Genomic DNA, 26,157 nt, shown 5'->3' with positions numbered 1-26,157 from the left:
GCCACTGGAATCTTCTTCCTCTCCACCATGATCACATTACAGAGCTGGTGGATGTTAGAGACCTTGCGCTCCTCCACCTCATTTTTGAAGATGCCCCACAGATGCTCAGTAGGGTTTAGGTCTGGAGACATGCTTGGTCAGTCCAGCTCCTTCACTCTCAGTTTCTTTAGACGGGGTTATCTTGGAGGCGTGTCTGTAAATTGCCATGTTGGAATGCTGCCCTGCTGCCAGGTTTCTGAGGGGAGGGTGTTGTGCTCTGCTTCAGTATGTCACAGTACATTTTGGACGTCGGGTGGCAGCAGCCCAGTGATCCAGGTTCAAATCCCACTTACTAACAATATGTCCCTGAACGAGATATTTAACCCTGAGTTGCTCTGGGCGGACTGTCCCTGTAACTACCTTAAACATAAGGCGCTCTGGTCTGATTAATGCCGTAAATGTAAATCATGCTCAGCCCTAAAACCATAACACTACAGCTTGACGCCATTTGAAAGTCCTTAGTCTTCAGAAAGGACTTTTGCCGGCTTCCTTGTTGGTAATCTTTAGAAGAGGCTTCCTCTTCACAATGGTCTGAGCCTGACAGACTGAGCAGAGAATGCTGGCAGCACTCATATGTCTATTTTGTGTTTCCAGATTGTATAGTGTACATTTTATACTTTATTGTTCTATAGTTTTTATTCTGTTCTATTGTTTTTTCCTTTTCGCTGCTCTTACCTTTGTTCTATCCAGTTTCTGCCGTGACAATGCAAACTTCCCACTTGTGGGATTAATAAAGGTTTATGTTATCTTATCTTTAAAAAGATGACCTCTGGATATGACTTCTTTGGTGGACTTGTCCTGCTAAACCGCTGTATGAACTTGGCCACCATGCTGCAGCTCAGTTTCAGGCTGTTATAAGTCTTTTTTTCAGATCCTCAGAAAGTTCTGTGCCACGAGGCACCATGTTGAAGTACAGTGACCACTATGAGAGAGTGACAACACCAAGTTTAACACACCTTGCCCCCCTTTCACACCTGACACCTTGTAACACTTATGAGGCACATGGCTTTTTCACTTAGTACTTAGTACTTAGAACCTTGGTACTCACTTTTGTTGCCAGAGGACAGCAAATATACAGTTTACAAAGTGTCACATCCTCAGTGTCCTAAGGAAAGATACAATAAAATATTTACAAAAATGCAAGGTGTGTACTCAATTTGGTGAGATACTAGTACATGCTAACAGTTCTAAAGGGTGGCTTCTCAGCAGATACAGGAGACGTTACAGTAAAATACCAGAAACATGTTAAACATAATAACAATAGCTTCTCTTGTCTGTGTTAAGTCCTGCAATATTCAGTTACAAACATATTCCTCTAGCAGAAATGTGAATATAAAGAATTAAGCGGCTTCTGAACTTACTTCAAAATTTGACCCAGAATAAACCATGATGGCTGCAGATGGTAATCATAATATATCAAAGTGTATAAACCTACCTTTTCACATTCTAATTGATACTTAATTTAAATAAATGAACAGATTAAACAACTGAATGAACATTTAGCTGCCGAATCAGGATTTTTTTTTTCAAATGCAGTCTTTTATTCAGTGCTGAGTGACCAGTGAAAGCTTGTCATTAATAAATAAAATACAAATTAATTACAAAAAAATACACATCTGGTTGATAATGGGAAAAGAGCTATAGATTAAAAAAAATCTTGTTCTTTGTGTTTGCAACATCTCTTTCTGGACTGAGATAATGGTCTATGATAGGAGCACTACAGAACTACACTGACTTGGCACCAATACTAGACTACAGTAAAAAGTTCATTTGTACAAAAATTCATTCTAAAAATACACATTTTTTACATACAGTATTGCTAACCTAAAGAGAAAAAAATCTTGAACACATTTGCCTGACAAACAGTCTGTTCTCTTTTGTCTTTCTGTTAACACCAAGCCAAATGAACACACACGTTTTTGTCTTTGAAGTGATACCCATATGGCTTTGGAAGTGCGCTGAATTTGGGCAGAGTACTACAGGTTCACAACGCCCCCTTGTGGTTCCTTCTTCCTTGTAGTAAGACCAGTGGTCTGGATTGGTGAAAGTTTTAAAACTTCTCTTCGCACAACAGCTGAATGTTGCTGACACCATCGACATGCTATTAACACGGTCCTCGTGGTGTCACCTACAGTAGCAGTGGTGAAAGCAAAACAGAAACGTTTCTGATGTCACACACATAAAAAAACGATGAAAGCATCCACATTTAACCTAGAAAATAAAGGCAACTCCCAGACTTTCCTTCATCATTAGGGGTGGACATGAGAAATCATTGGCATTGTCCATATCCATGCCACAATCTTTATTTAATTTTATTATATAAATACAGTTCCTATTTTCTTCACTGAAGTTGAAAACAGAAGGGTCATGTGAACGTTGAGACCCCTCTAACCCGCATCAGCCACATTCCTACATCCTCTGTCTCTGATCCTTCACGAAGTCCACGATGCAGCGGCGTGGCTCTGACAACTTCCCCCCCCCCCTTGCCTAAAAGCACATCCGCATCAGACGAAGGAAGAGAACCCAGTGACGGGGGTGCGCGTGCCCGAGGCCGGCTGTCCAGCAGGGGTGTATACGCCTCCCACGCTGTGCTGGGTCACGACTGTCTGGTAGTAGTTGTCGCCGTCGCCAGCAGAGCACTCGTCGAAGCCGAACGGCTGCACTCCAGCCTTCACGCCTTTCGGCTGCCTCTTCCAGGAGTTGTAGTAGGTGGGGTCACTCATGTAGTGGTTGACAAAGGAGTGCTTCGGCTGCTCGTCCTCGTAGTCACTGTCCGTCGCCTGAGGGTGAGGAGTTTCAGAGGGGCGGGGGGGTAGACATTATTCAGTAGTGTAGCTTTTTAACACTAAAGCATCATCTTCATTATGTAATAGTACATCATTTAATAAGTAAAAGCACGGTGGTGCTTTGTACCATGTACTATGCAGTACATGGTACTTGCATGTAATTAGAAAAACTGTGATAATAATTAATGGTTGTGAACCATTAACCTACTGTAAATCTGTGCTGACATACTTTAGTTTTTTGGAGTGAAAAAGTCATAATAATACAGAATAATTTTCTCTAAAATAGATGTGCATGGGGCTTGTTTGGTAGTTAACTGCTTGGAATCTTGTAGAGGAGAAACAAATGAGTCTTTTTTGTTGATATGAACATGAACATGGTCTTTAATTGTTTTCATATATATTTTTCAAATAGATTTTTAAAATGGATGGAGCCAATTGCAATGACTGACACCTCTCGCCCTACCTGCTCATTCTTGATCATTTATACCCAGTATGTACCACAAGCAGCACAGGGAGCCAGAGATCTAATCTAGTGTGCAAAATATGTGCCACAATACACACACACAACTGCCCAAACTGTCTGCTGTGATTTGGGTTCCTCAAACAGGCAGTTTCTACCAAAGCAGTTAATAATGCAAACACAAAAATGCTCAATCTGGCAACACTGACTGCAAGATCCCATCTCCTCCTCTTTTTCCCTTTCTTATAATAAAAACTTCATATACGTGATCTCTAACCATTCCTTAACTGCATCTGCTACCCAAGCAAACATGCATATCACTTTAATTAAAGAATTTGAATTGAAGGAACCCATCCAATGTTTTTGAATCTAACGTTCATTAGTAGCTCCAAAACGTGCAGGATTTGAGTTAAATGAATCTGCTCTCTTGGAATATGTTAACTGTTGAAGGTGTCAGTGCAAGCCGCTACCTCTGACTCTGACAGTTCTGCTGGTTTTTCTGTCAGGGTGGTGCTTTCACTGAGTACTGCCCCATTGTAGTTATTACACAGATCTTCATCAGAGTAATGGAGCCCTCCAGGGCTTGGTCTTGGGGGTGACCTGTAGACAAAGTCATACATTTTTTATCTCAAACGTCAATAGCTGTGCTCTACTGACCTCAATGAGTTTCATTTTACAAAAACGGATTCAAGTGTCTTGAGAAACTCTACCCTTTCCACCCCAAAATCCCCCCAATGGTCTGAGAACACAACTCTATGAGTGTTTTTGTCACTTTCTACATTTAAAACAAACAGAAAAAAGAAGCACTTCTTTTTTTATCTATCACATTTTTCACCTGGTTCCATTCTTCTTTAGGAAGGAGCTCTTCACATTTAGATGTCTGCTGTTGAGCTCCAGGGCGGTGAAGCCCCCATTGTCCAGGGTGATGGACTCCTCCACTGTTGAGATGTGTTTTCCTGCAAGAAGCAGGAAATGAGATTGTAAATGTTGATGCTGACGCATTTATTAGATCCTCTGCAAATTCAAACACCAGACGGGAAAAAATAGAGACAAGAGTCCAGCCTCTGTCAGCCATACAAATTCAGACAGGAAGGTGCACGCATTGCGGAAAGTGCACGACGATGACGATTTCAGCCTGCTGCGACTGCACCTGTCGGGCCTACACAGCCTGAAGGAACTGGTATAGGTTGAGTCCAGACATATGAGTTGTGCTTTGTCAGACAACACTGCCCAAAATTAGTAGAAAATTGTTCTATAAATGAAAGTCAATTGAAAACTATGTTAATTGTTAAATGCACACATTGCGGGACGGGGACCCACCTGTGCCACAACTTTTGTACTTCCTGTTCTGTCCATGCAACAGCAGGCCGAAGACAACCAGCAGGATCAGGATAAGGCTACACAGCGCCATCACGACAAGGAACCACAATTCCTCATAGAACGGTGTCTCTGTGAGTGCTGAGGAAACAACAACCGATTTGAAGCAAATCAATGATCGGGACAAATTCTGCAATATAGTAAATGCTATGAAGAATTCACTAACAATTTGGAAAACCAATTCTTCTGTAATGGAAATGCTATTTAATTTAAAATGACGGTCTCTTAAGTGGAGGTGCAGACTCACAATGTGACCAGAAGATGGCAGAAGCGACTAAACAAAATTATGATTCTGTCTGCATGAGCTACAGAGAGCAGTTTGCATCCTAATATATTAACGTGAATCAGCTAATCAGTGTCTTCAGAAGACATTAATTACACACAAGCTGTTTGCTCACCTAGTAGGATACAAACAGAAGAGCTTGAACTCCACTGCTTCCACGTCCCACAAAGCTAAGCTGTGTTTAATTTCATCACCAGCCCAAGTGTGTTTTTTGAAAATATAGTAATAGGAAACAGGGATATGCATATATTAACGGTGCTAGGTACAGTTATTTCATGACTACATTTGGGATATAGAAGTCGTTCTTAATTTCTCAAGGACTTCATGAACTTTTGTGCCAATAGAAATGCTATTTTAGGTGTAAGCTCACACCTCTGCAAATCAGTTTCTGCAGGAGACTGTCAAGGACTGAGGCTGAGGTACATTAAACCAGGGACCATAGGTTTTGAGTGTTAGTAGGGCTGTTCTGGCGCCCCTAATAAAGGTACTCTCTGACTGGAGAACAGTCACCAACCTTCCCTTCACCACTGACTGACCAATCACTAGAGCTTGTTTGTCCAAAGAAACCCTGATTTGATGGTTTGGTAGGATGCTGTGTTTACATTTTGTTTCTTTGCTGATTCTTGGATACCTGACATGATGGCGGATGGTGGGCTGGGGTCTCCGTAGCCTAAGCGGTTGATGGCGATGACACGGAACTCGTAGCTGACGCCTGCCCGCAGCCGTTCCAGGTGGATGGTGTAAGATGTACTGCTGGGGGTCAGGTGCTTAACAAACGTATCCCACAATCCTTCATCTGCACATTGAGAGATGATAGAGGGGGTCATTTGTCAAGCTAAACAAATATATGACACTTCAAAAAACATTAATTTGTTTAACTGTACTTAATAAAAGATAAATATTCATGATGATATTGCATAAATTATTCATATAATTTGAAAAATGTTGACATGAAGAGACATGATAATTATATTTATGATGGCTCACATGCAACATTTATTTATTAATGTAAAAAGTAGTTTGCTAATTGGATAATTACACTTTGTCCAATCGCTGAAGGAAACCAGAGATGTAGAAATAAACACAAAGAAAGAGAGGGGCAACAAAAACACATTCACAGGAACAGGTAGTCTTACCTGAAGGACGAGCCTCGATGACATATCCAGTGATAGGCCCCGCCCCCTCACTACCCTTTGACCAGTGCAGTGTTACGGCTGAGGTGGACTTTGTGATTGACATGCCTACAGGTGTCCCAGGAGCCCCTGCAAGGGAGGGAAGAGGCAGTTAGTGTTAATACTGTAAAATTAAATTCCCCAAAACCATGTTCAGTTCAGCATTTAGCCCCGTTTCACAGCCGCAATCACAGCTAGCAGGTTCAACCAGCCGATGAACAAGAATGAGTATTAATTAGAAATTCTAGCACTGCTGGAAAAGTCATTACCCTTGTGCAGGCTTTATCATGCCCTGGCTAATAGAAATCAACAATTATATCAACAATTACATCACCCTGGCACATTTACAGCCGCCGTATTTTACCTTGCACTGCTATAGTGCTGTGCTAACATTAAAAAAAGGGTCTGGGTATGAACTGCTTCTTTATGTAATATATTTATTATCTTATTACAGATATCTCATAATTTTATAGTTGTCTTGCAGTGAGGTCATTTGCGATATAAAGAAATAAATATAGAAAATTGGCCCCCTTTGTCAACAATATTAAATTAGTAGCTTTCAGCTCCATGGTTGAAGTTTTATTGAGAGTGAACTGAGCTTTTGCCATTTATCACGTATAAGGACAGAACAGCCTTCTTCTCCTCACCCTCCACGGGTCCTGCTGTGACGTTGGCATCCAGCTCGGGGCTGTAGCTGATGGTCCTGGCCTGCACACGGAAGCTGTACACCACACCTCTGCTAAGGTCCCGAACCTTCAGCCAGCGCTGCCAGTTTCCCTGAATCTCCACTGTCACCACCTTGCTCACGCCTGCCAATCACATGACGCCAGAGAGCAAAGGTCGAACCTTAGCTGCCAATCAGTGGCATTGTTCATTTTCACTTCATCACCGGAGAGGGATGGCGACAGGGTGGCAGTCCACTTCCACTCTTTTCTGTCCTCACTCACCATGTACAGGAGCAGTGGGTTGGTAGACGACCTTGTAGCCCTCCACCACACCATTGGGCTGTAAGGGTGCACCCCAAGACACGTTCAGGGCACTGCCTGTCACCTCCGAAAACGCAAGGAAACTGGGCGCGCTGGGAGCTGGACAGAGGAAATATCAAAATCTGTTTTTAAATCCTTGTATGAACACAATTTAAACACAATTAAAATAAAACAGCAGAAACATGTAGCTTTATTTTCAAAAGAAGAACTCCATTGGGTCTTCCAGATGCACTGGACAGATGATGGCACAAAAACAAAACTTAAAAGAAAAACTTTTATCTCTCTTAGCTTTGGGGAAAAGGACTTAAAATTCACTTTATTTTGTCTCTTCCCCGTAGATTTAAATCCTTTGAAACTGCATCTGAAACACTACTGTTCCTATTTCATAAGCAAACACAATGAATAAGGCAGGCGATCTGACAAAGCCGTGGTGAAGGCGGGTGGGTGTGGCCAGACTCACCAGCCTGGAGTGTGCGTCCTTTCCTGGGGACGCTCTGGGGTCCGTCTCCTGCTGCGTTGAACGCGGAGAGCTTGATCAAGTAGCTGGTGTAGGCCGTGAGGTTCTTCAGCCGAACGGACGTGTCCGGAACAAAGAGAACCTTCACCTTCTCCGTCTCGTTTTGCTTGTCCTTCTCCCAGTAGTAGATCTGAGAAGGTAATGATGTGTTATACACATTGTACACCACTGCTCCCCACTGTCATCTCCTGCTGTCGGTGGAAAATGAACCCTGGGAGTAGAAAACAGTGGAAAGTAGAAAACTAGCATGTGGAGGGATTTAATTTGCTGCTCCTATAATAATAATAATAATAAGAAGAAGAAGAATATTGTTCTTAAGGGTCTGATGCGGTAGACTGATTTTCATTCGGGTGCAGGTGGGGTCTCTGTATTCATTCGTAGTGGCTCTGAGCTTTATTTAACGTCAGTGTTGGAAAACAGGTCAGGTAAGGTTTTATCAAGTGTGAGCAGGCTATGCAGGGCCTTGCAACTCCAAACCTGACATGACTGGGCCTCAGGACAAAGAAATTTGAGGAACGCTGACCACGTATTTTGACTCGATTATATCATGGTCAGAATTAAGGCAATTTTTGCTGCAGGAGCTCTATTAAGTGATCTGACCAGATGAATTAACCTTCACCTTCTATGTGTCATTTAGGAAAATCTCTAACAATGCCATAAAAATGCTAACACGCAGACTCACTGTTTTAATCAAGAGATACGCATTCAGCATACTGATGACTGTTCACATGCTCTCACAAGTACACATCCAAAACCAAACCAGACATATTGGAACATATTGTTTTAAACAATAAATTATGTCAGATTAATTTACTACTTTAACTCTAAACACTAAAACTAATGACAAAAGACAGACATGGACAGAGAAATGGACAGATGTGTGTGTGACAGAGAGAGGGTATGAGGGACACTGTAATAAATGTCATTCAGACAAATGTATGGAAGAAGAAGGCTTGATGGGGACATTGGAGACACAGATGTTAGATCAGACGATGCTGAAACATTTGGGGAGGTACCTTGTATCCCTGGATGTTCCCATTTTGCGTCTCTAGGGGTGGAGGCTCCCACAGCACATCCAACTGAGAGGAGGAGACGATGTTTACCTCCACACTCTGAGGAGCAACAGATGGAGCTGGAAAAGCAAACAGCTTGAATAAAATACACATATTCAAAACAGAAGCTTTAACAAAATTACAGACAGACCGCTGTTAAATAGTTCCAATAGAACATCTTCTGGGTTTTTGGATGAAGAAAGGTCTGTGAACAGAGGAAACCATGAACACCTCCAGCAGGTTCATAATGGGTTGAGTTTAATGCTGATAACGTGGTTGTACCAACTTTAACACCGATGCAGGTGCCTCGTGTGCAAAGTGAAATTCAGCAGCATTAAATCACAGCCCATAATTCTGTCTCATCACAGTGCAACGTTGCATAAGCAGAGTGGCCAGCACCATTTGCCCTCTGGTTCAAACTGAATTCCGGTTTCAGTAATTTAATTAGCTCCTGTATGCGCTTTTCATAACGCCCTACATATCAGATGTGCTGCACTTAGTGATCAGTGTCCTCATTACACACACACACACACACACACACACACACACACACACACACACACACACACAGCCTGATGAGACTAAATTAAATGGAGAAATGCTCACCTGCTTCACCTACAAATACTTCCACAGGGGAACTGGGCGGGCTCTCGCCGATCACATTGTAGGCCGCCATGACGATCTCATACCGCTTGTACTTCCCCAATTCTAATAGCAAACAAGTAAGACAGGAACGTTGAGAGACAAGGAGAGGACAAGACATTACATACATACAAGGTCAATGGTTTTCTGTATTTATTTTGAGGCTTCCGTTTCTTGTATTATAAAGTTGATATCATTGGTTATTCATATTTCATATTGATTATAAAACCAGGTCATTTGGGATAAACCTCGTCCTGAAAGGCAGATCTGAAGAGGCTCCTGTTTCTAATATTTATTAAGTCTAAATACACACATACAGTCATGTATCTATGCTCTCTGCTCTTCTTCCAGTCCTGTTCCCTGTCACAGTTTTCTGTACCATGTCTAAGTCGTGTTCCCAGTCAGACCTCTACTCCAAGTCTGAGTGCTATTTCTGGTCAGTGTCTTTGTTCCCAGTCTGTGTCTAACCCAGTTGGAGTCCTCCCCTCAGGTCTGTGTTCGGTTCCATTGTCTGTGTGTGCATCCTGTGACACAGCCGGATTCCCTGTGTCTCATCCCCGAGTCTGTGTGTCTGCCTTCCCCACTCCCTGTTTCTCACTGACCTTTTTCCTAAAGCACTAGCCCTGTTTGTCATATGTCTTGCTTGCATTTGGTTTCCGGTCCCAGTTCCATTTCCCGTTGTTCTGTTCTACATCTGGGCCTACAAAGTGGGGCAGTGGTGGCCCCGTGGCTAAGGACAATGAGCCATAATCCCAAGGTTGCAGGTTTAAATCCCAAACTGCCAAGGTTTCCCTTGGGTCCTTCAGCGAGGTACCATCACCATACACTGCTCCCTCAGGGGATGGGTTAAAAGCAGAGGACACATTTCACCGTGTGCACTGGATGCCGTCCTGTGGTGTGTCACATGTGACAATTAATCGCTTTCACACCTGGATCTCAGTCCTTGTCCGTGTTGTGACAGTAAGCATGGGCTTAAGGATTAAAACATATGAATGTTTGTAGTTAAGCAGGTATAAGTCTTGACTTCTTCCAAAGAAGCTACTTGTATGACCCTATTATGAGGGGGATGTGGGCATATAATATATTTATGTACTCAATACATAATTTATGTATTGAGTACATGTACTCAATACATATGTACTCAATGTACATATGTACTTATGTACTCAAACACGAAACTCATTTTGATGCTTAGTAAAAATACGTCATTAATCTTTAAACAAATAAAAAGTACTACTAATTGAGCAACTCGCTCATCAACTATTGCCTGCTGACTATTCAAGACTGCAGGATAACACTTATATGGATAATAAACACACAAACCCGATCCATTTAAAGTTGTCACCTACACGTATTCATATTTCCACCGCCATCAGCTCATTACCAGCACGGCAGACCTGATTACTGCTAATTACGTCCTGCGCCAATCAGCCACCACTGCTGCATGATTATTACAAAAAGGCCCCAGAGAGAGTGACACTGGGATCTGATACTCTGGACAATGGGATTTGAGGAGGCTGAGTGGGAAGCACTGAAGGTGCATGTGAGATCTTCACCGAGTCTCTGCTGCTACTGCAGACAGCATTTATCTGCCAGAGATGGAAAGATGGAGGGAGGGAAAGGAGGCAGAAGGTCAAAGATTTTTGGTGGAAAGTAAAGGTGGGTGAAGCACACACACACACACACACACACAGAGGAAGTGTTAATTTGCCAGAGAAGTCAAGGAGTTAAAGGGAGGGAGCTGCAGAAAAGAAAGAGGGAACATGACCGCATCTGGGAGTTTAACACCCTCCCCAAACCCCCTCAGGCATGAAAAAGAACTTTGTTAACACTTCAAAGATAACACACACACACATTAAACAGTGGCTGCAATTAAAATAACATTAAATAAAAAACACTTACGCGTGAGCTCAAATTCTGTTAGCGAAGCACTGCTTACTGTCTTGAAAGTGCTCTTGGCTGGAAGACGAGAAAAACACGAAGGATGAGAAGTGAGAAAGATTACACGTGAGAGACACCATTACAAAGAGGGCTGGTGGAGTGCTATCTTATGAAGGAATAATTGGCCAGTATTGTTAAAAAAAAGTCACATTGTTTAAATGTGGAGTGTTTAAAACACTGGCACATTTAACTCATGGCATGTCGCTCTATAAATGGATGTGTGAATGCTGGAGTGAAGGCTGTTTTTTTTCAGCGATTAGTGTCACTTCGATCCACGTTGATGGGAGCCAAAGAGTAAAAAAAAAAAAAAAAGGACAAAAAGTTGTTTAGGAGCCGAGTGGAAATCTGCTAGATGTGTGTAAGACACTGTGATCTTCTGTTCCTGGATCATAAAACCTGTGTGTGCACGTGTGGTCACCTGATTTAGAAACAAGCATGAATCTAAGTGCAGCTGAGTCTGACTCTCCATTTGTGTTATAAAATCTGAGACCGCTGATGAAAATGTTGCCATTTCTTCTCTACAGCTGATGAGCTTAGCGGAAGTTTTACATGCATTTGTGAATATATGTGGATAACTTGATCTGTTTCTCTTTTGTATGTACTTGGACCATATGGAGTTTGTACAACCGGTTCCCTCATCATAATCTGAGAGTGACACTTGGAGATGTGCAGTGTAATCTGACTTCATGATTATTTATTTTTAAAATCTTCAAAAATGTATTTTGGTGTTCAAAGAAAAATCCCAGAATTTGGACCTGTTTTATGCATGTATATACTGTATGTCTGTATACATTTAAAACTGCTGACCTGTGGCCTCAGCCCTGGCTGCAGTCTGATTGGCTGAGGCTTTTGCCTCTGTCTGTGTAGTGTTCTGTTGGAGGTCTTTGTAGTAAATACGATATCCGACCAAAACACCATTAATGGTGGTGTCCTGTGGTGGCTGCAAAACAAAATCAGGAATTTAGTTTAATGAGAATAAAATAGAAATGCACATTCTGAATATCATTTAAATATTTACTTCCTTATCTTAAACATAGAATAAACATAGAATATATAATAGATTTGAACAATTAGACTTGTTTTTCAAGTAAACAATGAGAATAGGGTAGTAGTGGCCTAGCGGGCCAAACCCCACTTACTACCATTGTGTCCCCAAGCAAGACGCTTAACCCTGAGTGTCTCCAGTGGGACTGTCCCTGTAACTACTGATTTTAAGTCATTCTGGATAAGGGCGTCTGGTAAAAGCTGTAAATGTAAACAGAACCTTCATAATACAAACCTTAATAATGCAATAATGCAAACATTTACTTTATTCGGTGTGCAATTTAAAAAGTGAGCAATAATAAACTTTGGCAGCTACTGCTATTATGCTACGTTATGCATTATTCTTTGATGTTATGCATTATTCTTTGAATTCTTCTGATAACTCAAGGTCCTTCTTTTACTCATATGTTTCATTCATTATAACTTTGGGGACAGCGTGGGAACAATGAATAAATATGGCCAACTCATGCCTAAAAACATGCCTACTTATTGTAAATACCTTCACTCACTCACTCACTCACTCACTCACTCCACTCGTTGTTCCATTCCATCAGGGCCATGGGACATTGGGCTCAGGGTGTCACACACAGACCCTACTTTCACACACCCATAGCTATGGACAATTCACTTAGCAAGTATGCTTTTTTGGATGGCATGAGGAAACATGCAAGGAGCATGCAAACTCCACATACACCAGGTATAAGCCAGGATTCAAACTCACAACCTTGGTGGCATGAGGTCATGTCGCTTACTGATGCACCACTGTGCAACCATTATTGGAAATGAGAAGATAAAAAAAAACACGAGGGTTCTTTGTTAAAGTTAAAGTCAGAGGTACCTGCCACTGGATCAGCACGGATGTGGTGGTGGATGGCTTAACAGTGAGAATGACTGGAGCTTCATCAGGAACTACACAAACGAGAAAAGACAATAAATATAATTTTTTAGTATAGTGTAAAAAAAAAATCTAATTATAATATTTTAATTTTGTTAGAAGAACCCTTAGGGTCACTATTTTATAAAAATGATGTGTCTCACCATCCTGTAACGTGGTGACCGCCTCAGTCTCTTTGCTGTATGCACTGTCGCCAACATCATTCGTGGCCATCATTCTCATCTTGTATGATGTGTAGGGCTTCAGTCTGAGGACACACACACACACACACACACACACACACACACAATTTTGTGTGATTTGTTTCTATATTTATGAACACATTTTCTTCACATTGATATATAAAAACACTTGCACATTCGGCAATTAATTAAAGCGAAAAGTACATGTGCACGCTCACACATGCACAGACCACATACAGAGAGCAGGCTCAGGGCAGAGTCGAACTTTCTCAGTACCTTTTTTATTTTTATTGTTTTTATTTAATAATTTTTTGCGAGACTTTGATGAAAGCATGGAAGGGGTAACAGCGGGGAGTTTTGGGTGTCAGAGGAATTCCACTGCACATCAAAGCTGGTCATTGGAGAGATGGTGACAGGAAGTGCCTCTGTGTGTTCATATGAGATGATGGGGGACAAAGTGCTTGTATGTACCTATAGCCATAGGCAACAACACTTCTGTGGGCAGAGATGTTTTCAGAAAGATACACAAGCATGCCGGTTCTCAGCAATTAAGAAAAAGGGGAATGGGGAAAAAAAAAAGAAAATCCAGCATTAAGATGTTTTTAGCCTCACACCTTTATTTGAACCTCCACCTACACAAAAAAAAACACTAAAAAGAGACAACATAATATTTGAAAAAAATTCAAACAAACCCCTAAGCCCTTGTGAGGCTCAAACTCCCTCAACAGGAATAATTACAGCGATTCATTTTTGAATATTAACATTGGATTTTAATAATCCCAACAATCATAACAACCTTAAAACTGGAATCATGAAAATACTTATAAAAATAGACAAAAAGTAAAACTCATGTCACGTCATGTCACGTTGGAGCAAAAATTTACATTTACATTTACAGCATTTATAAGACGTCCTTATCCAATCAGTAGTTACAGGGACAATCCCCCCCTGGAGACTCGCTCAGGGACACAATGGTAGTAAGTGGAATTTAAACTTTGGTCTTCTGGTTCATAGGCGAGTGAGTTACCCACTAGGCTACTACCACCCAGGCGCAGAAACTGAATATTGTGGAACCAAGGATTTACTATAAAAGGCAACAAAACAGGCACGACGGACGGTCTGCCGCCATCTCTTTCCTTTTAATACGACCCTGATCATGGACGTCTAATCAGCAGCAGCTGTCCATGATAAGAGCCCTGGTCTCACGCTGAGCGGTGCTGACTGGGAGACCAGCAGCTCAGCAGAGTTTAACATTTTTTTCATTAAATCCTGGGTTGGGCTTTGAAGAAACTGACTACATTATAAAATAATGTAGTCAGGATACATTCTGTTGAAATTCAAGTGTAAAAACGTCTATACATTACTTCACTTTAAAAAAGGAGAAAAAAAGGGGGGGCAATGGTGGCTTAGTGGTTAAAGAAGCGGCCCCGTAATCAGAAGGTTACCGGTCTGCCAAGGTGCCACTGAGGTGCCACCGAGCAAAGAACCGTCCCCACACACTGTTCCCCAGTTGCCTGTCATGGCTGCCCACTGCTCACCAAGGGTGCCTCTGTAAATGATCACATAACCTTCATGCAGGTGGGCTTTATGACTGATTAAATGTGACTGTCACTGCCAAAATACCCAACAAGTATTTTGCTCTAGGGCTGAATGATAAAAAAAAAAATCAAATTTATTCGTGTTTATGCACTTACTATGTATGTTCTAAAAATCTAAATATGGACTGCGCTATAACTAGAATACCACTAGTTGAGAGCAAGTGGTATGTTGGCCATAGCACATTGTTAAGTCACATGCTCAGCGGCTGCACATAGATACAGCAAAATCAAAGAACTATAATTCTATTATGTTTCTCAGTAAGGATTTTTCCCTTTATTGCTTGGATAGCCAGAAATAAATGGACACATTTGAGGTTGTGCTCCACCATGAGGTATCAGCTCTGGTCTCTCACAATGTGGCACTCCCTGTCATGAATGATTGCTTACATTTGGTATGAATACCAATTTTCTTGTATAATTAATGGCAGTTTGAGGTATTTTAATGCAAATTGAAAAAAAATGTCCTTTGCTTAATCCATCATCAGACATGTCACATTGGCCATAATTCTGGCACATTACAGTAAGAATAGCTCAGGTCTCCCCGTGTGTGTGAATGTGTGTGTACATGTTTGGTCATACCTGTTCACCTCCCAGGCAGTAGCACTGTGGTTAATGGAGGCAGTGTGTGTGATCCACTCTCCATCAGGCAATTGTCTTGTCTGCAGCGTGAAGTAACGAACGGGGGAGGAACCATCGCCTCCTGGCAACCAACTGAGCTGCAGCTTTCTTGACCCTACTTCCTTCTGAGGAACCAATAGCCTACGAGGAGGCTGAGGACGCTCTGTCAGAGAGAGTTAGACAGGAGGATTTACATTTTATAACGCAAACACAAATCAACTAACTTTGCTCTGTACTCACATTGTATTCACATTCTGAAAACCTAGTGAAATGTCAGTCAGAGACCAACTAGAGTTCCATTACAAAGTCTTGGGATTTATCGAGGATGCATCTGGTGGTGACTTGTGTGGTCTCAAATATCCCAGAATGTATTTCATACAAGAAGTGGGTGTGACATATCATTTATAATATAATTAAATCCTTAAACACTGCCTGTCCAAAAAAGCCCACCTGGATTTAACAAAACAAATAGGTATCCCTTTGGATACCTACAGCATGGATGATTAAGTTTCAGATATTTAACCCTAACTGATGCAGTGAACATCCCGCAGTTGTAAAAAAGATGTTAATAAAATTAATAACCGTGATTAAGACATTCATTTTGACAGCCCTAGAATAAAGTAAAAAAGTAATAAATGGGTGGAAACTGACACAGATAAAACTATAAAACTATAAAAATATTTGGGCTTCAACAGCAAGGAGGTCAAAAGCAGAACGAATACACCCTCCTGTTTGGAAATCCCAAATTCACAAGAACGCGAGTCTAAAATGCATAGCGAGAACCCCTCCTGTGAGAAACCCTAAAATTACGGTCACAAAAAATAAACCGAGCATTTGGGAATGGTCATGCACAGCAGCCATTGGTAACATTTCTGTCGCTGTTCCTCAGCAATAAAGGCAGCACACGGCCCCACAGGACCCACAGAGCTCACAAGACTTGCTGTAGTTCTCTAGTTGTCCACACCAGGAGGCTGCTACTTTAAAGCCGCAAGCTCAGGTCCTGCAGAGTCCCCGATAGGCTGCAGCTTGCAGCTCCTTTTGTTCGCAGCACATTTCTCTGCTGGAAATGTCCGGTCCTGCTCAAGGCACCGGGACCCTCACGGCGAACACCGCAGAGTTACTGTCTGTTTTGCCCTCAGTTTGTTGAATAAACTTCATGCTTTAAAATCCCAGAAATAGAAAACATGGCAGAAGTGTCTGGCCCTTTTTCCACCAGGAGGGAATGTTTTCCTGGCTGGAAAGTTGTGCCGAGCCGAGATCTTTGGTTTGTTTCTGGGGTTTTATCAGTTCGAATTTTTGTAAATTAACGTTCATTTAAGATGATGTACAGCCTTTTCCATAACCCCTGGTACTTCTGCGGCCACATTTCACCCTTCCTAAGGCCACATGGGTAGGTCATCCTGAAGTTCCCGATGCCTTATATATCATACAATGATCAGGTTTACTTTTTTTAACACAAAAAAGTAGACAGAATCGAGCTTGGAGGAATATAGTTTTGTTATAATGCTGAACATCAACCATCACTTTAGATGGTGGTAGCTCTTTATAACTTGCAGACCTTTCTCATTCGCAGTGGGGGTCAGGTCTGGCTGTCCATATACAACTCAAGGGCAGCAGCCCCTTGTCCAAACTGTCACTTCTTGCTGCAAGTGATATTCTACAATGGCACAGCAGGAGATTCTCTAAAAGTCAACAGGTCAGGCCGCTAGTGCCCGGGGCGCTGCCAGTGTCCAGTCCCGTCACAGCTCCTGGTAACACAGTGACTGTCCAAGGCCTTCATTCTGCTCCTCAGGCACCAGCACAGCCCTGGCTGCCCCTTCACAGCACGCCTGGGCATTTCAGATGTCTCCTTATGTCTTTGTTAGATTAAAAAACCATCCAATTGGAGTAAATGTCATGCTTGTCTGCATGTAATGCAGAATTATGCCTAGAAGAACTCACAATTAGAGGCAATAAAGACATAAGAATGGACTATGCAATAACAGGAAATGTCTTAACAGAAAAGATGTAGCGGAAGGTTAAAAACCTACATGGTGATATTTAGCTGACCTTAAACGTGTGAAAATGTGTGACACTGTGTGTGTGATATATATTGTGGACATGCATGTGGGGAAGACAGAGAGAAAGGGCAGAAGAAGGAGGTTGCTCTTCTTAATAGTTTAATCTATGTCTATTATCAATCTTACCTCTCTTTTATTCCTGGCCTTCACAATCTGCCCTTCTGTCTTTCAGCGATGTTATATCACACGGTTAATTGTTAAATTGTGACACTGTCTGCCCCACAGCGCTCAACTCAAACCCAGTGTGCTCTACATGATAGAGACACAACTGACTGACCTTTCATTGTAATGCCAGAGAGAGAGAGAGAAAGAGATGGAGCAATTTCAACATGCCAAACGTTCACATTGACCTTTCACTTTGAATCTGACAACAGGAGAGAAGTGACATGATTTTTTTTTAAGAAAGAAAAAAGGTCATGGAGAGGGGCAGGAGCAAAAGAGAACATTGGAATAAGGAGAGTGAAGGATAGAGGAGGATAAAAATGAGGTGAAATTATGGTTTGAGACGAGTGTGGTGGAAAGAATGATAAGAGAGGGCAAAAGTGAACTTCATAAGCCTGTGGTATCTGCAATTGTCCATTCAATTACTCTGCGCATGACGCCCCTTTATTCTCCACGCGCCGTAAGGAGACAGAGAGAAGAAACAGAATATAAAAGAGAAGCTATGAGAGAGAGACAGAGACTCCTTATTCCTCTCATAAAGACCACAGATAGAGAGATGAGCCGATTAAACTGAGAATCTGAAGCTGTTTTTCTAACAGTCACACAGGGACATTGTGTGTGTGCGTGTACTTTTAAATGCACATTCTGTATTCTTATATCTTATATCTCAGTGAGGTCCAGAAAAAAAGACGCATGTGCTGATCCTCACAAAGAAAACTTTAATTAAAAAAAAAAAAGAAACAACAGGATTTGCCTTTAATGAATGAGATGAAGTTTAAGGGTAGGGTTTAGAAAAGTAAGACGTGACATAAGGTACCTGAAGATGTGTGTTTGTGTCTGGATGCGCATCTGTCTGGGTATCTTACCTCTCTTCTCAGTTGTTATGACGACCGCCTCTTCAGCCTGGCCCCACCCCTGCTGTGTTCTGGACACGATGCGGAACACGTATGCCGACTCTGGGCTCAGGCCGGTCACTGTAAATTGACGTGCATTTGAGCCGACTTCAACGGTGGTGAACTTGTTCGGGTCTCCAGTGTCCAGACGATATGCTATTTGGTAGCCTGTGAGAAATGCGAGATAAAACCAATAATTTGTGAAGATAGCAACCCAATTAATGCATTACATATAAGCTGCTTTCGGAGTGAGCAGTCACCTTGGGAGATCACCCGAGACCTTGTTTCATGTGTTACTGTCTGAATGTAAAGTGGTGTGTATTGTCCGACTGCAAGCTTATTTAAATGTGGCATTCAGGAATGTCATGTGAGTAAGTGTATAGAATTTGTGTTTACATGGCTTTTTTAAAATGGTGGGGTGCAGGGGTTTAGACCCTTTTATTTATATTGTGCTTTATACAGTATACATTGGCACAAAGCACCTCAGATTAGAACCATACTTAAGGCCCCTAGTGAGCAAGTTAGTGGCCTGAAAAGGGAGAAACCTTGAGAGGAAGCAAGGCTCCGAAAGGGGAACCCATCCTCCTCCGGCCAGCACTGGATTCACCTGGTTTGTTCATGTCAGGTTACAGATGTAGTGCAGTGTGAGCTGTATCCAGGGAATGCACCCTGCCCTGAAGCATCAGTAAATGTGTAATATAAAGTTCTGTAGGCCTGCTGGGCATACTCACTGTTTTATAGTTGTCAGCTGTATAATGCAGTACTGCTGACTAGAATGATCTGTAGACTCATATTCTGAGATAGTTGTACTACATTGTGCAGAATCTCATGGACTCAATGGAGCACATGTTAGTAGATGGCAATGTGTTGAAGTGGTCACATGATTTTCTGGGATGCTGGTGAGCTCAGTGTTTGGGACCAAGGCGCTTGTAAAAGCCTTTAATCCTTAATCCTCACTGAGCGCTACATGCTGGCTCAGGCGTGGTCCTGTCGGTGCAGATTAGGATGACGCGCCCTTGCATGTGCTTGTGTGTACTGGCATAAATGGAGCTAATAAAGCTCGCTCTTTCTCACTGTCTTGTCGTGCATGTCCCCCCCGCTCATATCATTCTTTCATTAAGTGTACACCCCTCCCCAAAGTTTTTCCCGCCAGGGTCCCCAGATAATGGATTAGAATTTCTGTCCTGGACCTTTCAGTTGTACTGACTGGAGAACTGTTGTCACTGGCTTGTCATTTGAAAAAAAGATATTATTACATATTACGGGCCCTATTTTCAAAATTCTATGATATATGTAGCACATGGGGCTTGTTCTCTAATGTCAAGTCAACTGCATCTTTATGAAAAAAAAAAACAAGAAATTACTGCTTTGTAATTATCAGCGTCTTGAGGAGTGTCTTTTTGTTTGTCGTGTGATTATACCCAGACAACAAACTATAATATGTCCCAAAATGGAACAAAACAGTTTAATGGGCAATCACCACGAGTAGCTTAATCCTCTATCAAAATAATCATCGTTTAAGAACTCAGAAGGAAAACTAGTCAATCTGACATTCCTGAAGATGTGTTCCAGTGTGTTTTATAACTGTCTGTTAAAAGTGTGTACATCCCAGTACAACCCAGTAAAGTTCATCTTGTTGATTGGTTGCCTCCTGTCACTCCAGACTGCGCACTTGAGTACAAAAAAGCTGGCCTGCGTATGCCATTTCTCCTGTGTATGGAATCCACTGAAAATAACCGAAATGGAAGTTAAGTAAGGTTTACTCTGTCTTTTGTTCTCTCCCTAAGACACAGGCCACTTCCATCTAGAACTTTTATCGCCACGGTGCCCCGACCCGTGTGCTGCTGCTGTTGTTGTTGTTTCTTCATTGGCTGGTTTCCACGGCGAGGGCATTAAGGCATGTAATTGGCCGGACCGACCGACGCCCTTTTCACTTGCAGTTTCATTACGGCAGCCGATCACCTCAGCAACCGCTGATCCCTGACTGAGCCGGGGACAGGCCACCGGTCATTCACGAGAAGCCAGAGAGATTCAGACAAACGGGCGGCAAACTGTGGAGGTCAACCTCAGAAAACAGAAAAAGAGTCTGTCGTCTCCACTGCATGCCAGAAAACCCTAAACGCCAGATCTGACCCCAGTTTCCTATCGTGGCCCAACTGCATCATTTTGGCTTCTGATTGGACCGTGCGCATCAATAAAATTGCATGACTCAAATCATGTAAATGAAGGTTTCAAGCTTGATTCCAGAAGGCTTCTCCTGCCACCAGGCCCCTTCATCAATACGATCAGTGCAGCGTTGTGTCGAGTGTGTGTGGCTGCTCCATAACACTGTGTTTAAATGAAAAGTCTGTCTTATCATTCTGGTGTCACAATGAGAGGTGAACTGAGCATATTACCACAGCACAGTAATGACCCAATTATAACAGCAGGGACACAGCAAGAGAGGGAGAGAGAGGGAGGGGACCAGAGAAGAGAGACAGAGATGGACAGAGTGATAGGGGTTTGAAAGAAGGAGGAATCCAGTAGCAATACTCCGTTATCCTATAAAGCCAACGATAGACATTAACACTCAAAGTCCATTACAAAAGGACAATAAAAGCATTGGAGTTAAAGGGAAATGTATTTCCAAGCCAATCTGCTGGTGCTAATGTGCCTGATGTGCACACACACACACATACACACACACATTAAATGCACATTGCAGAAGAAATGGTGTCATTGCTAATGCTGCTGCTCAACACATTCTCATATGAAACAGTCATTAAAGTGCAACATTAGGAGAACAAAAAGTGGCTTGTACATTAAATCAGACACCAGGTAAAGTTCTATTTTATTTTTCAAGGTAACTGGAAACTGAACACCCTGCAACTGATGCACTCGCTGACCATATGTGAACACACTGTTGTGTTCATATCATTACTTCTCATAATCATATCATAACCAGGGCTATTGTTGGTCCTGCAGTGATTCGCCTCACAGCGCCAGACGTCTCCAGTAAACCAGATGACTCTGAGTAAACTGGTGAATGTTGTGTTCTCTGGCCAGATATCTGTAAATATTTCAGCGTTTGTGCAGGGACGGCCCTGATTAAAGTGAATGAGAACAGATAGATCAGTGTAATGTAGGCTGATCTGATTAGCCAATAGGCCCGGCGGCCGTTACAAAGGCTGCTCATGTTAATAACCAACATTAAATGCCAGTTCTCTGAGACGCTTCTGCTGAATTTTAGAGCAGATGCCTCCTCTGATCTTCTGTGCTCTGGGTGCAGTTCTAAAAACAGAGGATGCTATTTTCAAACTGTCACTAAGTGCAGAGCTACGTGTTAAGCGTGCAGATTGTTCGATAGGTAAGGTGACCTGAGAATTCTAATAAATAAAACTGCTTGGAAGAAGTGCCTTAACATGTGGTGCTACGCTTAGCAGCAGCTAAAAATGATGCCTCTAAATTCTTATTTTTTTTCATTAAAGGTCCCCTATTATGAACATTTTACTTTGTGATATTATTTAACATTAATACGATTTCCACTAGCCTGTCTATATTCCTGCAGTGGCTAGAAATGGTGATATGTATAAATTGTGTTTTGGTCATTCTAATTTGCCATTCAGAGCAGATGGTCTGATGTGGAATTTGTCCCTTTATGTCGTCATAAGGGGAAAGGTTTCCTCCCATTTCTCAAGCTTTTTCCGGCAGAGAGACCCCTCCCCTTACAAGTAAGTCCACCAACCATCAAGGCTTCCAAAACCTGCGAAGCATCACAGTTGCTTGGTGATCAGATGTAAAAATGAGCACAAATTAATTTTTTTAGTTCCATCAAACAAGACTCTGAAGATCCAGTGGGCTAATAAATAATTTTTCTGAAAAACGACAAAACAACTTCCTGGCCAAATCTCACTGTGTGACTGGATCAAACTGTAATTCTGCACCACGGCTGACTTCAGATACAGGGGACCTTTAAATGTAATAATATACAATATTTATTGTAAACCCGGTTCCCTCAAACTACAACAATATTTGCCTCGATATCATGTTATGCAGTGGTCTCTGTGACTGTAAATAAGAATGAATCTGTTTATGGCACTGACTCCAGAACAAATGGAAATGAAAAATCAGAGGGAGAGAGGCTGGGGTATAATACAGAATTGGTGGCTTCGGATGTAGTCGAGTGAATATCTTTCAATCTGTCACCTCATTCTGTATAATCTCACAATGTAATCTCAAATCTGTGCTGTGGGTGTGTTTCAGGCTGAAGTTGTTTAGTCACGGCCCGCACTCATTTTGATAAACAGAAAAACCCACCAGAACACTCTGGTCGCTAATGCAGACCAGACTAATCCACTCACCGGGCCATCAGACGTGAGCAGCGGTTTACAGATTTATCATTGCGGCAGCAGTGACAGACTACATCCGAAGCCACCAATTCTGTATTATACCCCAGCCTCTCTCCCTCTGTCTGCCATCCAATCCTCCTTTCCGTTTTTTTCTCTCTCTTTTATTCTTGCCTCTCTTCCTCTCATCTGCTCTTCACTTCTCTTCCTGTCGGTTCATCACTCTGTTCACAGTTCCTACTTGACGATGTGACTGAGCCCTACAGCGCCGAGCTTCACTGCTAGAATTTTCCTTTCTGCAACAGACTGAGTGAAGAAAGAAATCTAGTCCATACAGGAGATGAGAGGACAGGAGTGTTCGCAGGGTGTATTGAGCTGAAAAAAAGTTTTTGACATCATACCATGCACATCCACCAACCAGTCATAACATTATGACCACCGGCCTAATATTGAACATGTTCCCCCTTCTGTTCCCTTTAGGCATGGACTCCATTAGACTTCTGGTACCAAGCAAATGGTCACCAAATGGTCCTGATCAAAGTTGCTCAAATCCTTTTCACTCGCCCATTTTTTGCTTCCAACACATCAACTTGAAAACCAAAATGTTCACTAGTTGCCTAATGGACCATTTCACCTGTCAGTGGACATAATGCTATGCTAATCAGAGTCCATGCAATGCTGCTGAAAGTACCAGACAAAATGGACAGGAAGACAGATGCACACACACTTACCCAGAATAATGCCATTAGGTTCTGTGGGTGGCTGCCACACCACCCTCACAGAGTTCAGATGCACTTCAGGAAACACCAACCTAACCGGAGCTCCCGGGACTGAGAGGGAGAGAGAAGGGGAGAAGAAAATAGTGGTCAATCCATTGACTGCAGTCTGAAAGTCAATCAGCCAAACCAGTAAATAAATACGGTGCCTATTGACATTGAACATCCTGCAAAGTGCAGTGGGGTTTATAGGTCAGCTCTACATCGAAAATCTATGCTCAATAAAAAAGTACACTAAAACAGGAGTACTTTGGAGTACTCCGGATACGTGTGCCAGGCCGGGGCTTTTGTGGTGTCAATGTTGTCTGCTTGAAATGCCTAATTGTGTTCACCTTATGAAAATTGAAGTGATTGTCATTGTGAAACACAGCAGAGCACACAGTGAAGGAACGAAATGTGTCCTCTGCTTTTAACCATCAGCCTTGGTGAGCAGTGGGCAGCCATGACAGGCGTCCAGGGAGCAGTGTGATGGGACGGTGCTTTGCTCAGTGGCACATTCTGAGGCCGCTTCCTTACCCACTAGGCCTCCACTGCCCCACCGCTGCATTTACACAAGTAGTCCTTTTGTATCTAGTCCTTGCCGGGTCATTGTTTGTGTCTGTATGTTGTTTTGCTTGCCTTTTGTTCCAAGTAAAATCCCCTGTTTCCGTGAAGTCATGCGTATGCGTCCTGTGTTCCTTCCTGCCATGCCGACAAGGATTTGACTGGACAAAAGTCCTTCATTAAAGATCTCCTTCAGTCTAGGACTAGGCCAAATCCTATATGCTTTGTTATTGCCACTGCACTGAAATCATGCATGTATCAGCCATGAGAATATCAGCCATAAATGATGGAGCCAGCTCTGTTAAGTGCCTCTGATCCCATCTGATAATTTAGTGTAACCTGTACTTAACAGTAGCCACACCTCCACTCTGACCACTGAGCGGAATTGAAATATCACACAATATCTCTTACACTGCACAGCCTGGACTGATTTGTATATTGATCCACAACCCCCCCCCCCCCCCCCCCCTCTCTCTTTGACACACACACAAGACTGTATTTAAGTGAGAACTTGATACTACCAATAATGCAGTCACCATAAAACCCCTCCAGATGGTCCAAAATGTGGCAGCCCGCCTCATCTTCAATCAGCCGAAACACACCCATGTCCCACCTCTTCTCACCTCTCTCCACTGGCTCCCGGTAGCTGCTCGCATTGAGTTTAAATCCTTGATGCTCGCCTATAGGGCTGTAAATTGAAGTGCACCCTCTTATATCAACACACTATTAGTTAGCTACACTCCTGCACGCCCTCTCAGATCTGCAAACAAAATGAGACTGAAAATTCCCTCTTCACGGGGTCTCCAATCCCAATCGACTCTATTCTACTTTGTTGTCCCTGGCTGGTGGAATAACTTGCCCTGCTCCATTCGAATAGCCGAGACTACCACCACCTTTAAGAAGCAGTTGAAAATCCACTTGTTTAAAAAGTATTTCAAATGAGTCTAACACACGCACACTCACTCACTCACAAAAAAAAATGTCTAGAACTTAACAATTCCCTAGAATGTTCTATTCTTGACATGTTAGGCCTTATCAGGGCTCTTAGTTTTGTAATTCAAAATCTATGAAAACTGAATGAGAATTGCTGGTGTCTTCATCTTGTAAGTTGCTTTGGATAAAAGCGTCTGCCAAGTAAAGTAAAGTAAAGTAAAGTAAAGTAAAGTAAAGTAAAGTAATGCTGATCTGGTATTTGAATGTTAGAGCTTTATCTGAGCATGTGTTCGTGTCTGTACTGCAACTCTAAAAGACGGGCATCGCTTGTCTGAGGACATCACTCCTCTGTTTCCCAGTCCTGTCCCCTCCTTGCATGACTGCTGTGTGCTTTACAGTAGCCACCTGTCAGACAGACGCATCATTAAGCACTATGGGACAGACAGATGTTCTGCCAGCTTTTCCTTCTTTAGCAAAACGAAGGAGAAATAACCCATCATCCCTTTCGCAAGGGGTGTGCACGAGCCGGAGGAAAGGCGGCGGGTTTGTTATAATTACACACCTCAGGGATGCATTTTTCAGAACAACAGGGAACAAAGAACGACTGAAAGACTTCAGAGAAAGAAAGCGATCTGCTATCACTGTAGCCACTGGAGATGGAAAAAAATCACCAGACTTTGCATCCAAGTGCAATTTCACCCATCCCATTTCCTTCCAAAGAGGAGAAACTGAATGAAGGGCCGGCTCGAGGGAACACACAGAGGCACTGCCTGTCGCTCAGTGACATCAGCAAAATATTCTCATAAATCATGGGTACCTACAATGACACAGGATCTCAACCCATTCATTACAGCAGACACCGCAAATAATGAC

General features: G+C 42.4%; 1 protein-coding gene across 4 annotated transcripts in view; it reads right to left on the bottom strand.

Moving 5' to 3' along the window:
* Positions 1–1,564: 1,564 nt before the first annotated feature.
* Positions 1,565–26,157, bottom strand: part of sdk1b (sidekick cell adhesion molecule 1b) — a 188,268-nt gene continuing 163,675 nt past the window's right edge. For all 4 annotated transcript variants that reach the window (XM_028973286.1, XM_028973287.1, XM_028973288.1 and 1 more), the window contains 18 exons: positions 23,764–23,862; positions 18,681–18,875; positions 15,554–15,755; positions 13,338–13,441; positions 13,138–13,208; positions 12,063–12,195; positions 11,217–11,273; positions 9,279–9,380; positions 8,637–8,752; positions 7,564–7,750; positions 7,065–7,202; positions 6,765–6,926; positions 6,082–6,207; positions 5,577–5,741; positions 4,606–4,743; positions 4,121–4,241; positions 3,756–3,885; positions 1,565–2,819 (listed from right to left, as the gene is read on the bottom strand). In XM_028973286.1, coding sequence (XP_028829119.1) covers positions 2,544–2,819; positions 3,756–3,885; positions 4,121–4,241; positions 4,606–4,743; positions 5,577–5,741; positions 6,082–6,207; positions 6,765–6,926; positions 7,065–7,202; positions 7,564–7,750; positions 8,637–8,752; positions 9,279–9,380; positions 11,217–11,273; positions 12,063–12,195; positions 13,138–13,208; positions 13,338–13,441; positions 15,554–15,755; positions 18,681–18,875; positions 23,764–23,862 — 2,522 coding nt within the window. In that variant the 3' untranslated portion in view covers positions 1,565–2,543. The remainder of the gene's footprint in view (positions 2,820–3,755; positions 3,886–4,120; positions 4,242–4,605; positions 4,744–5,576; positions 5,742–6,081; positions 6,208–6,764; positions 6,927–7,064; positions 7,203–7,563; positions 7,751–8,636; positions 8,753–9,278; positions 9,381–11,216; positions 11,274–12,062; positions 12,196–13,137; positions 13,209–13,337; positions 13,442–15,553; positions 15,756–18,680; positions 18,876–23,763; positions 23,863–26,157) is intronic.

This window comes from Denticeps clupeoides, chromosome 3, assembly GCF_900700375.1.
Source record: "Denticeps clupeoides chromosome 3, fDenClu1.1, whole genome shotgun sequence".
In the NCBI taxonomy this organism is placed as follows: domain Eukaryota; kingdom Metazoa; phylum Chordata; class Actinopteri; order Clupeiformes; family Denticipitidae; genus Denticeps; species Denticeps clupeoides.
This window is presented reverse-complemented; position numbering and strand designations above follow the sequence as displayed.